Here is a 13,911-nt window from a genome sequence, read left to right as displayed (position 1 = left end):
TCTGCGATTCTGGCCAGAGATCATGTTAAACCTGGGTGGTGGGGCCAATGGGCTGTGCTGAAACCATGCCCTCACCCAGGGGGAGGCTGGGATAATGGTGGTGTTAGGAGAGGAGATGAGAATGGCCTTGACTGGAGATCTCCATTAAGCAGGTGAGGCAGGTGAGACTCCTGGCGTAGCCCACATGCTGGGATCAGTCCCAGCACTTACACCGTGCAACCTTGGCAAGCTGTAGTGGCTCAGTATCCTCAATCCTAAATTAGATTGTTGTGAGGATTAGAAATAATGTATGTAATGTACCTGTCAGTGTGTGGCTCAGAGTAGGCACTCAGTAAATGACAGGTATTATTTTCCTGGCCACCAGATTTTGAATTAGATGTCAATTTACCTTAACACTTGGTAGAGGTAAACATTTGCTCAGTTTCAAAGATACGACTGAGCTGGACCAGAAAAAGCTTAGGATGACTGCAAAGAGGGTAGTAGATTTTAACCCCTGGATATGTCAAAGAAAATCACTAACAAAGCTAATGCCAGAGAACAGAGACCTTGGATATTTTTAAAAGTCCATTCAAAAAGGTCAAAGGATTTAGAGAAAATCGTAAGAATAGAAAAATGATTTGCATGCTAAAATGATGGGAGTTATACCCTAAAGCAGTACTGGGTAGCGAAATAGCTTTCTGGAAGGCTGTTTCTGCTGGAAACAATTACACCTTGTGGGGTTGGCTTGTACTTCTGTGTGATAAAACTACCCTCGTTTTCTTGGGTTAGTGTTACATAGCTGTACTAGTTGAGATTAGCTGATGGCAGAGATTTTGGAAAATTTTAAGGATCATGTAGGCATTTTGCTTTATGTTCTTTTAGATTTGTTTTTGTTTTTAGCTATGGAAAATAGAACGTGGTTTCATTGGGCCCCGTGAGCCCCAAATATTAAGCATCATCATCTCCAAAGTTAGTACCTCACAGAGAAAAGCAGAATTAGTGATAGGAGAAATGGAGGCCTTCGTCTGATAACAGAATAGAAGGATAAGTAAATGGAGGACTGCAGGGCTGTGGGGACCCTGGTATCTGATCGTAAGTGGAGTTCAGAGAGAGGACAGTGTTTAGGAATCAAATTTTCCTCTCTTGGAACCATAGGAATTCAGTTGATCCTCATTTGGTGATTCTGTATTTGCAAATTTGTTTACTTGCTTAAATGTATTTGTAACCCCCAAATCAGTATCTGCGGCACTTTTGGGGTCACTTGCAGAAATGAATAGAGCAGTGAGAGTCCCCGATGTGCACAGTCTCAGCTGTGGCATGACAAAGTGAGGCTCTGCTTTCTTGTTTCAGCTTGCACACTGTAAACAAGGGTCCTTTTCCAAGGCTATTTCATGCCAAACATTTTTGCATTTTTATGCTTTTTGTTGGTGATTTCAGTGTTTAAAATGGCCCCCAAGCATCGTTCTGATGTGCTGTCTAGTTTTCCTAAGTGCAAGAAGGCTGTGATGTGCCTTATGGAGAGCACACACGTGTTAGATAAGCTTCGTTCAGGCATGAGTTACCGCGTTGGCAGTAAGTTCAGTGTTAATGAATTGACACCTTAATTAATGAGCTCCAATTATCTGCCACCCAATGTGATTTATGATTAAACTTGCTTAAATTTATGTTCAGAGGCTTTGTTTAAACGTTGCTCTAAAATATTTTGAAAGCAATGATATTGTTTGTAGATGGGGTTCCATGGGGCAGTTTTCAAAAGGCTGATGAAACAAAGAAATTCCTGGAGAATCATTGCATGCAAACCTAAGAAGGAAGTAGAAGATAGAAGATAAAGGCAACACACATAAACAAGGTTATGTATTGATCGGTTGACCAAAGTCTCGCAGGAATAGAACCTTTATCACCCTAGGGACAGTGGTTCAGTGTTTTCTAATTCAGTGGCTTATAGGGCACAACTATTGTGAATAACAAGAATCGATGGTAATAACAAGTCTGGACTCAAAGGACATGTGTAGGAGAAGGGACTACATGACTCCACATAGCAGAGCATCTCCTTTTCTTTCGTGTGGGCAAGTGGGAGACAGAGCTGGTGCAGGCGTGTGGCACTGGTGTCAGCCGGAGCTGGGTTGAGCCTGGCAGACTGACTTTCTCACTTGGTCCCCTTGCTGACTTGGTCCCCTTGCTCTGTAAAGTGAGCATACTGACAGTGCCTCCTTTATAGAGTTGGTGGGAGGATCACAGGAGATGGGGCCTGGAAGCCCCCAGCAAAGGCCCAGCATGCTCTATGCTGCAACAATAGTTCTCTTTGTTAGCTAGCTGTGTTTCTGTCACTGGCCTAAACTATCTATTTCTTACGTATTATGCTCCTCTCAGGAGTTCTTTCAACCAGAAGGTTTTCCAACTGAGAGTATCTGTGGCATATGAGGGAAATGATATCTCTTTGTGGCATTCACTGGATGACCTGGAGCTGACAGGCTCTGCTGATAGATAGCTCACTGATTAAGCCACATAGCCCACGGATACTTTTGAGCAGGTGTCCAGTTGGGTGTCCACGGTGAATGATGGTGGCTCTCACCCCTGGAATGTCCCCATCTGCTGGGAAGATGGGCATGTCAGCCCAGGATTGCAACTCCATAGACAGGCCTTCTTGACCCAAGGGTCTTGAAGGCACATCTGCGAACTTATAAAAATTTATGCAAAATGCTGTATCTGAATGTATGTTCCTTTTTCCAGGAGTTGTGGGTTCACAGCTTCCATCAAAGTCATAAAGCAGACTAGCCCCAAAAGGGAGCAGGAGGCAATGTAGTGGAAACTGGTGTGCAGCGTTGGGAGGATGCAAAGGAAGTAATGACAGCCAGCCAAGGAGAGAGGGGGGCTGAGGCCAGGGGGACTAGCAAGACCGAGGGGCTTTGCAAGGAAAGGAAGGGCAGTGACTCAGTCTGTCTGGTTAATGACTCAGTTGATTGCCTTGGCAGGAGAAGGCTTACTGCTTTCTCTACAACTAGTACAGTAGAGTCCAATATTTCAGGTCTGGGTGGACCGGAGAGCCTCATTCTTTGAGTAGCCCAGTCAGAAAGTCAGCTGCTCGATGGTGTTGTGAGCTCAGTAAGAGATAAAAGGCAGGATCCTTCCCAGTGTGTCAGTCCTGAAAAATTATGAAATGAAAGGAAAAAACATTATTTTTTTCGGGGGTCACTCTCTAATTGAATCAGCCTGTGGGCAATACTAACAACACAGATTACTTTTGCCCATAGATGTGTAGCTAACATATCACAGCTGCTGCTCTCAGCTGCCTCAGGTAGGAAGCATCAGTGGTACTAGTTCCCTTTTACAGAGGACACAGCTGAAACCTTGGAGGCTGGTAATTGCCCAAGTTATGCTGCTAGTAAGACCATGGCAAACCTAGGTCGTGCAGCAAAGAGATTTCCTTTTGTCCTACACTAATGACATTTAATTATCTGTCCAAGGCACATAATAGCTTGCCTTTTGATATATGTGGAATTGATTTTTTTTTAAAATTCAAAGATCCAAGTAAATACCAAGTGTTTTTTTGCTTTTCTCTCAAAATACATAGTCTAGAATGTAATATATGGTAATACCATTTTTTAATTCAAAGTCAGCTAAATTCAAGATTTACTATGTCACTAGAGATGGAGTTCAGTACTTGAATCTACATTAATGATTTTTGCATTTCAGGGAACATCAAGTCAGTTTCAGACGAATAATTGTGTTATAATGTGTTTTGGGTTGTTATAGATTATACATCCTCTAATTAATTTCATCATAAAAATGGGAAAACAATAAATCCTCACAAAGTTTGTTTTCACATTGTCTAATTAATTGTAATTTGTTTCACATTCGTACATTATGATTGTCAGCTTAGAAATCTAATGCCTTTATATTCTCTTGGTGAACAAAAATAATATATAGAAAAAATTGGGGGAACTTTGCATGTTATACTAGAAAAGGAAGCAAAAAGTAAATCACAATGATCTTCACAGAATGAACATTCTCTTTCTCTCTTTTTATAATTGTTTTAAGAGTAAAAAAAACATAAGGAGTGAGAATCTTTGAGTGTCCATCCCTCCACCCACTCCCAATCCTACTACTTTGAAGTCAGAGCAACCCTGGTCAGACCCAACTCCAACACTTTCCAGCCATATGGCCCTGGCAAGTTCCTAACTCCTTTGTGTTTCTCATCCTAAAAATGCGGTTAACCATGGGACCCAACTCATCAGGTTGTTGTGAGGATTAAATGGGATCAGGCAGTTCATCTCTTTGTATAGTACTGGCATATAGTACATATTCAATGTTTAGCTAATATTTTAATAAATAATTATAGTTGATAATAGTATATTTTCGCTAAGGCCATGTTTATGTAGTTATTATCTGCAAGAAAAAAATATCTGCTTTTCTATGAGGTTCTACTTCCCAATCTACTTATTGAGAACTGAGATTGGAAGAAAATCCTAGGTTTCTCTGTTTTCACCACTGAGTAAATAGAGGGCATTAAATATACCCTGAAAAGATTTTAAAATTCAAAACCACAGGAAAAAAATTATTTGCTTCCCAGATCCAGATGCAAACCGAAATAAAACTTAGCAGTCTGTTATCATTCCATGGGCACTATCTCTTCTTGGTACCAAAGGAGATTATGATCTTGCAGTATAATATCAAAAGGAATGTAACAAGATCAATTACTTTATCTCAAATGTAAACACTAAAGGCCTATCCCCTTGCTGGTTAAAATAGTCTGTAATTATGGCAGTGCTCACCCACTATTATAGGTTATTTTAGATGAAAGAAAACATTTACTAATGAGTGAAGGTTTGACAACATAGGATATAGATGGCCTTACAGCTTGGTACTTAAAAACAAAAAACAAAAAACTAGCAAACAGTTGCTGGATGCCATGAACACAAACGAAGGCAGTGCTGGACAAATAATTTGATTCATTTTCCATTATTAAAGGCAAAAATTTCACAAAAGCATGGACAAATCTACAAACCCTTTAGGCCTCCAAAATTCCTTGTGATCTTACAAAATATTATAAGCTATAAAAAAAGGCTAAGAAGAAATTCAAGAAGCATTTGTGTATGTTGTTTCCTTAATTACGGCGATGGGACTAGCATGATCTCTTCCAAGGTATGATAATTAAAGTAGAGAAATTCTTTTGTTGTTGTGGACCTTACACTTCATATAAAAGATTAGTCTATAACCATCCAAGCTCATAAAATAAGACCAATAATTAAGAACCTCTATAACCAAGTCCATGAGATTTTAGAGCCAGACAAATCTGCTGTATAATCACACACTGACAATTGAACAAGTTGAGCACGTTGCGCAAGTTGCTTAACTAAATTTCTTAGAATAATCATACTTACCCAGGATCACTGGGAGTAGTAAATGTGCTAAAATTGTGCTTAGCGTATAATCAACACTTGATAAGTAAGTGGTTTCCTCTCTTTTTTTCTCTCTCTTCCGCAAGAGTATCACAAGTTAATGTGCTTCTTTTCTCTCTATCTGAAATAAAGTATTAGCCTGATCCAGTGGCACTATGTATCTCAATTTTTGTACAATATCTAGGTTGCTCTAGTCTCTGTATATGTTAAAATGATCATATTTTTTAATGTATTAGAACTTTGTCCAAAAGACAAATCAAGGCAAATCATTTGGAGTAACCTTTGTTTTTCTTTGCTGTGCTGAGGAAGTTGGCAGAGTTAATCATAAGTCTGTTTAATCAATAGAAAAGAACTAAAGCCTTTAAAAGTTAATAACCAGCCATGATTTTATATAATCTCTTAGTTGCTTTTCCTTGTTTCATTTCTTCTAAATTTTTCATTATCTCGTATTGTAAATAAAGCCAGCCTGACCAATGGTTGGCATCTAATAAATGTTTTTCAATTGAAAGGGGAAGAAATAAATATTTTAATTGTGACCAGAAGCAATGGCTCCCAATACGCAGCTGGTTGGTTGAGACAGAAAAGACCTCAATTAAGTTATCCAGGTTAGAAAACATTCGCCACCAGCTTCTCTTATCAACATGAAAAATCATTTGGATTAATTTCTTGTAGAAGAAGTTTAAAGTAATTAAATTTTAAATTAGTTAAAATTATAAGGGGAGGTGGAACGATGTTGTGTTTTGTGGGTTTTTTTGGTTTGTTTTTATTTTTATTTTTTAGGAGGGATAAGTGGCTTTATTCACCGGCCAGGACTGGAGATGTACAACTCACATCGGCCTCGCTGTTAAGAGTTTTTCTCACAGCCTTATACCAGTTGAAAGAAAGAAAGTTAATCATTAGGGTGACATTTCTAAGAAGCGTCCGGAAAAATTAGATTTTGCTTTCTTAATTATATGCATGGTACCAGGGGCTGCCTAATCTTGGGGTGATAAAGATGGGAGGGAGGGTGATATGAATATGAAGGTACAGGTAAGGACATTGAGTAAAGATAATGAGTAAGGAAGTGCATAGTTACACATTTTTGGTGGATCTAAATCTGGTTAATGTTAAATCTATAGCTCTGCATGCCTCCTGACGTGTGCAAGAGTTGCACTGAATTTTTCTGACACTGTAAGGTACAGAACAATGTCTTAATATCTAAGCCATATCGCGTTTTTCTAGTACTACAAATTCTCCCTGATTAAGAGATGAAACAATTTTATGATGTCTTAAAAATCTACAATCAGAGTTCGAATGTAAAAGGTACTCTAGAGATTCTATGGCTCAGCCTCCTTAATTTATAGACGAGGAAACTGAGGTACCAAGAGTTTAAATGGCTTGCCCAAAGTTATGCACCCTGTGGTGGCTGAGCTGCAAGGGGAATTCATCTCCCATTCTTTCCTTTAGAGAAAGCTCCAAAAGGAATTTGCCCCAGGGTACTTGTTTATATTAATACTTCCATCTATTTCAAAGGGGCTTACATCAATTACAATGTATGTACCACACTAATGAAGGATGTTGTTAATGTGGGTAAATGTGAGTGGCGTGGGGAGCGGGACATATGGGAATCCCCTATGTTTTTAATATAACATTTATGTAATTTAAATGTCTTTTAAAAAATTAAAAAACAAAGGGGCTTACATATATACATATATATACAGCAAGGTAAAGCCTAGTGTTGGGTAAAAATCCATGGTCACCACTTAATAAAACCTTGGTTGAGTTACCTAATCTCTCTGTGCCTCAGTTTCCTTGGCTGTAAAGAGGACAACCCACTGTTGTCATCTGATGAATGTAAATAACAAACATTCATATATTTATTATTGGTGATAAATGTGATAATCCATTTCAAGAATTATCACCAAAGCAGGTGCATACCGAGCAATCAGTACATGTTAACTATTATTATAATATAAAGGATAAGTAGGAGAGAAAGTGGAAAGGAAGCGATATAATTAAGAATAGTCCTATTATTTGCTAAGAGTAGATCACAAATTTGGCCCCAAGCTATCTTACAACCAACATGGAGAAAGCAACATTATTGATTACACATTCACAGGGACTTTGGTTATATCCATTATCCAAATGTATCCAGATATATCTGGCCAAACCAAACAGCCTCTCTCATCTACCCCCACCTTTTGATTTCCAAAGTCTTTCCACCAGACAGTAGTGTAGGTTTTGAGACTTAAATCGAGTTACTACAATGAGATGTCCACGTTTGCCTGGGCTCCCACTTGGCCACCCCGCTCACCGACAGCACCTGTAGGAGAACACCCAACTAAGTGTCTTCCCAGGAGGCCGGAAAGGACTTCAAGTTCCTTAGCTTGTTTTCCTCAACCCCATCAGGAGCTCCTTAATCACAGGGGCCAGTCTTACTCATCTTTACATATCTATTCATTGCATCTCACACAGGGTGGATGCTTCGTAAATGTTTGTGGTTTAAAGTAATAAATGAACATGTGCTGATGAGGTAATGTTATGAGAGCCCTTCCATTTTAAAGCCTGTCATAACAGAGAGATTATTTCTACATCAGACAATATAGACTTTTTGCCCAACTCTGATGACAGTGCTTAAGGCTTAAATCTCAGTACTTTAGATGAAAATAAAATCTGTATGAACTCTTCTTCTCTGGGTACTGATGTGCAACGACTTGTTATTAGCTATTAGAATGAAACAGAACTAGTTTCCTTAAAGAAGGAGAGAATTGTAATTCCAGTACCTCAGGTATCTTTTGGAATTGGTATATTAATCAATTTCTTTTCAAAAACATACCTTATTTTCATTCAAGTTAAGTCATGGTCAAGAACTCATATCTCAAAAAGATAGCATATACCTTGCTTAGGATATCACCTACAGATGTAGAAAACATAGAAAGGTATTTTTAACGCTGCATCTTGAAATTTGCTGTGAAGTACCCTAGAGTTTCTTTAGAAAACACTTAGTTGCTTATTTTAAATGGTTTTCTTTCTTTACATGTATTTATCAAAGTAAAGAATCAGTTTCTTTCTGAACAATGCATTCCCAAACTAATCTCCATCCAAGCTAATAAAGTTGGATGAGAGATATGTTGGCATTTATTCGATGCTGTGTTTCTTTTTCTTTCTTGTCTACAATTAAGTGCCGCACTCCAATTTAATTTACAAGCTAGGAATCCTTTAAATGTTGAATAGGAAAGTACATTAAAAGGTTGTTTGAGAGAACTAGGGCAAGTTAACTTGTTTCCATATGCCGTATCTAAGCCTGAATTCAAATTATGTAAGCTTGTTTTATTTGGCCAAAATAATAAGTTCCTGCAACCCTTTTTTCTTTCCCAGCCCCTTGGCTTTTACCCTGTCAAAAGTTACCATGTCACTGAAAAATGAGCCACGAGTAAATACCTCTGCACTGCAGAAAATCGCTGCTGACATGAGTAATTTGATAGAAAATCTGGACACGCGGGAACTCCACTTTGAGGGAGAGGAGGTGGACTATGACGTGTACCCCAGTGATCCGAAGATACAGGAAGGTAAAGTCTGACCAGCTGAGTGGGGAGAAAAGTATTTATCAGGGTTGGTTGGCAGAGCACAGATGTGAAATAACCAGTAAATGACCGATCTTTTCAGACACCAGTACACTGAGCTGAGGCTGCTTTCTTGTTTTAATACATGATGACTCTTACTGCTCATAAAGGGCAAGTGTGCTGCGATCACTTATTCTTGTAATAACTTTTTTTACTTATTTATTTTTTAGTGTATATCCCTTTCTCTGCTGTTTATAACACTCAAGGATTCAAGGAGCCTAATATACAGACATACCTCTCTGGCTGTCCAATAAAAGCGCAAGTTCTGGAAGTGGAACGCTTTACATCTACAACAAGGGTCAGAGCATTTTTATACTCATCTTTCATTTGTCAATATACATGATTTAATGCATTGATTTTCGTTCTTCCTTCCAGTCATGGCCGTGTTTTTAGTTTTTGTTCTCTTGTTTTATCTGTCTTTCCAAGTCATATTTGCCCTTCAAATTTCACTACCTTCCCCATTTGGTCTTTATTCTCATACTTTTCTTTCCTCATACTGGAAAATAAGTGTTTTGGTTTTTTTTTAAGGTGATTTATCAGTTTAATAAATGGCAAAGTACCATTCCTATTCCTCCTCTCTCTGTAATTTTCTATTTAATTTGGACTCTTGGGGCATAGGTATTCCACCCAGCATGCCAGGTATAGGTCAAGGAAAAGTTTAGCTTTCCTAATGCTTGTTGAGCAAGAAAATGATGATAGTACCCGGCTCTTAAGGCCAAAGCGGGGAGGGGAAAGCCAGGCCTCTATGTTCCTAGTACTCCATCCTTTAGGGTCTGTTGATATTTTTTCTTATTGAGAAAGCCAGGCCTGTTTGTTCCCAGTATTTCATCTTTTGGGTTTGTTGATATTTTTTTTTTCTGAGCACTGGAAGAATTTCGGAGTACCCTATCTTCATCAAGCCAAAACAGAGTTGTCTCAGGGAAGCTGCTAGGGTAGCCACGTTTGATTTTGCAGCTTTCAGATCTGCTGAGTGTGGGAAGCTGCTGCAGCAGGGTGGCCTTTGTCCTTTCTGGTTAAGCTCCAGCCACAGCAGAGTCACGTGACTTGGCTCCTGCCTCAGAGGAAGCTTGGAATACCTTGCAGGCAGGACTAGACGTTGCCTTACCTTTTCCTTGTCTTTCGGGGGGTGGAATGTGCTGCCTTGGTTTCTTGGCGGTCTTTCTAAAGCTCTGTTCTGATCTACCTGTGCATCTGCTGATACACCTACCTTCCTGTTCAGCCTTTGCTTTAGGTTCCTCCTGTTCTGAGTTGAGTTTCTGTTTCCTCGATAAACCCCTGTGCACCATCTACCCAGAAATGTCTCTAGGATGACTATTATTTTTAAGATTTATTTTGTTTCTTTATTCCCCCCCCCCCCCCCCCCCCGTTGTTTGCACTCACTGTCTGCTTGTCTTCTCCTTAAGAGGCACCAGGAACCAACCTTGACCTCCTATGTGGGAGAGAGCCACTCTATTGCTTAAGCCACCTCGGCAACCTGCTTTGTTGTGTCTCTCATTGTCTTTCCTCTTGGTGTCTCTTTGCTGCATCATCTTGTGTCAGTTTGCCGTGCCTGTCCATTGCACCAGCTCGCCTTCTCCGGGAGGCCCCAGAAACTGAGCCCATGACCTTCCAAGTGGTAGGCAGGATCTCAATCATTTGAGCCACATCCACTTCCCTCTCTAGATGACTTTTACCTTTTTATTTTGCTCATCAGCTTTTACACTGAGAGGCAGTAGTGTGTGGTTGTTAAATGCACAGACTCTAGAGCTAGACTGCATGGTTGAACTCCTGGTTTTACTTGGTGATCTTAGGCAAGTTAACCTCACTGTTCCTCAGTCTCCCCTTCTGATTAATGGATATAATAGTGTCTATCTCATAGGTTTGTTATGAGGATTTAATAATAATAAAAACAATAATAATATAATATTATTAGAGTTAGAGATTTCCTAAAACTATTCATGAAGATAAAGGCTCAAGTCACCAAACCAGGCTTTGCTCTCCTGTTAGTCGAAAGAGTTTGGTTTACTTCTGCTTTAACTTTTAGTCTGTGAGAGAAAGCTGAGGATTATTCCTTATCTTAGTGTTTTCTGAGGAATATGAACTAAATTCATGCAGTTTAAATGTGATCCCAGATAAATCAGAACGACACCTTTTGTAAATACTGAATACACTGTATATGCCAGTCCTTCATTAGCCACTTCTCTTGTCACGCTCATGAGCCCTGTGAGAGCGAGCTTGTTCCCTCAGTGCTGGGGTCTTCCACCTACTCCTCAGGGTCCTCGGCACCCTCTCCCCTCTCCTCTCTGCCCCTCAAGGCTCCTCTGCTTTTCCCCTCCGAGAGGGCCCATCCCTTGAAGAGCCCAGGTAGGAGAACGGGGTCCACCTGGGCTGGCCATGGCCAAAGGTGCACCCCGACCCCCACAGGTGGCCCTCTTTATACGGCTCTCCCCTTCCAGTTCCAACACTTGGTCCTGGCTCTTGTTCATTTAGGACTAGGTATGATGACAGTTCTGTTATCACAAGTCCCTGCTACTGTCTTCTCCTTTGTGGTTTCACTATCCCACCAAACCTTTACAGGAAGTCCCTTTATTAAGCAACTTGATTTATTCCAATTCCAAAGAATTCTAGTAATTCTCCTGAGACTCTCTCAAATAGAATTCAAGTCACTTGACTGAATTATCACAGCTGAAAAACTGCACGGCAGAGTTTCAGACTTTCAAAAGGGACATGATATGAATTTTCACTGGGCCATAGTGCTTCACTATTGCTGAGACGTTTAATGTATTAAATTTCTGATTTATGTGTCAGGGAGAAATCTTGGCTTTTGCAAGTTTGGGGAAATACAAGCCCAGGAAATATGGCTTGCTTGAGTTGTATAATTTTTCTTATTTATTTGGCTTATCTTAAATTGAACTTTTTCACTTGAATGCAAAGGCCTGAGTTTTCCTGCACTCTTCCCTGTGAAACATGATGCACGATGGGGCCTGTAATGTTGGTCAAGATGATAGGCAGTGTCTTAGTTTGCCAGGGCTGCTATGACAAATACCACAAACTGCTTGGCTTAATCCACAGGAATTTATTGTCTCATGGTTTGGAGGCTAAAAGTCCAATATCCAGTCAGGGCTAGCCTTCTCCCATAAGCTGTAGTTTTCTGGTAATCCTTGGTTACATGATGATCTCTCTCTCCTTGTGTCTCTTCCTCTGATTCCTCTGATTCTGCTGACTTCCATTGACTGAAAGTGTCTGAATTTCCTCTATCTTATATGGACTCTAGTCATGAAGTAAGGCCAACCCTCTTTCAATTTGGCCTCCTCTAAGTAGGATCTTTGAAGATCCTGTTCACAAATGAGACCACACTTTAACTAATAAAAGCATCTCCAACCTATTTTCAAATGGATTCGTACCCACAGGAATACAGATTAAGACTTGAAGATGTCTTTATGATAGGTTCAATCTCCAACAGGCAGGATATGATCTTTTTTTTCTTTAAGGGTTTCTTTTTTGAAAATGAAATTTTTTTATTGTCTTTTTTTTTTTAAAAGATACATAGATCACACAAAATGTTACATTAAAAAATATAGGAAGTTCCCATATACGCCCCCCCCCCCACATCAACAACCTCTTTCATCAGTGTGGCACATTCATTGCACTTGATGAATACATTGCAAGCAGGAGAATTGCATTCGTCAGCCATGTGGGATCTAGGCCCCCTCTTGATTTAGAGGTGAAGTGAACATCAATACCCCAGGGTCCACAGGATGGAGGAATAAAATATGTATTAGAGTGGACTTACTAGTATTCTACTATAGAACTATTGTGACTCTAGCAATGGAAGAAATTGTATCATTGATGTGGAGACAGTGGGCCAAGGGAGTTGTTGAGGGCAGGGAGAGGGCAGAAGAGATGTGATATGGGAGCATATGATCTTGAAACCCAGAACCAGGTTTCTCAACTACTGATAGCGGCAACTATCACAGATTCTAACCAGAGGCAAAGTGCTAGATTTAAATATTTACCAGTGATGGGGTTGAATTTCAGCTTTAAGAGTACAAGTTGCAGTGACTCTTGTGGTCATGCTTTCTATACAGTATCCACACATGGTGGCCATCAGTAATGTGTGGCAGCAGGCCAGCTGTGGGTCAGGACAATTCACAGTCATCCTGGGATTGCTGACACCAACCAGGGCCTGGATAAAGTAGCAGAATAGGAAAGGGCAAGAAATATCCCCACCCTACCTGCTAACACCTATGATGCCAAGGCTTCCCGGCATGGGCCTTGGATGGTCCAGCGTACTCCCCACTCCTTCTACCATCTTGACACACATGTATCATGGAACTTCCTTTAGGATCCCCTGTGCTTTACAAATACCCTCCTTCTCCTAACACTCTCTTCTGTATCAAAATACCTATCTGCTAGGTTTGTTAAATCTTCTGACTGAAAAAAAAAAATACTAATCAGCAAGATATATTTGCATTTTGAAAGAGGTGTTTAAATTTTTTAAAAAATGGAAATTCAGTTATGTTAAATAGTTGGGGAAAATATCTTGTGTATTAGAGAATTTTGCTCCTTTCCCTCTAATTGCCTTTTATCTTCCTGGCCACTGGTGCTACCTCAGGGCAGGAGTGCATTGTAGACCAGGCTGGACTATGGGATGCATTTAAGAAGGAAAAGGGGAGAAGGCATGTAATGAATTTGCGAAGGGTAAATGGTGGCACTCACATGGTGCTCCTTGCATCCCCTCCAGGCTGTTTACTGCTTATGCTTGTGGACTAGACCCCTGGAGGTTCTCAGAGTTTATGCTCATCATCTCTTTTATCTGGTTTTTGGTTTCAGGTGTGTGTGCGTGTGTGCATATGTGTGTGTGGGGGGTGGTATGGGGATAAGGTTTGTTGGAGTTTGTCTTTGGCATGATTCAAAGTTTGTCTTACTTAGACTATAAAACAAATATTTAA

General features: G+C 40.0%; 1 protein-coding gene across 9 annotated transcripts in view; it reads left to right on the top strand.

Annotated features, from left to right (window-relative positions):
• PLD1 (phospholipase D1) overlaps positions 1–13,911 on the top strand; it is a 248,749-nt gene that overhangs the window by 78,071 nt on the left and 156,767 nt on the right. For all 9 annotated transcript variants that reach the window (XM_071214611.1, XM_071214613.1, XM_058295292.2 and 6 more), the window contains 2 exons: positions 8,736–8,926; positions 9,151–9,278. In XM_071214611.1, coding sequence (XP_071070712.1) covers positions 8,767–8,926; positions 9,151–9,278 — 288 coding nt within the window. In that variant the 5' untranslated portion in view covers positions 8,736–8,766. The remainder of the gene's footprint in view (positions 1–8,735; positions 8,927–9,150; positions 9,279–13,911) is intronic.

The sequence above is a fragment of the Dasypus novemcinctus genome, chromosome 4 (assembly GCF_030445035.2).
Source record: "Dasypus novemcinctus isolate mDasNov1 chromosome 4, mDasNov1.1.hap2, whole genome shotgun sequence".
Taxonomy (NCBI): domain Eukaryota; kingdom Metazoa; phylum Chordata; class Mammalia; order Cingulata; family Dasypodidae; genus Dasypus; species Dasypus novemcinctus.
This window is presented reverse-complemented; position numbering and strand designations above follow the sequence as displayed.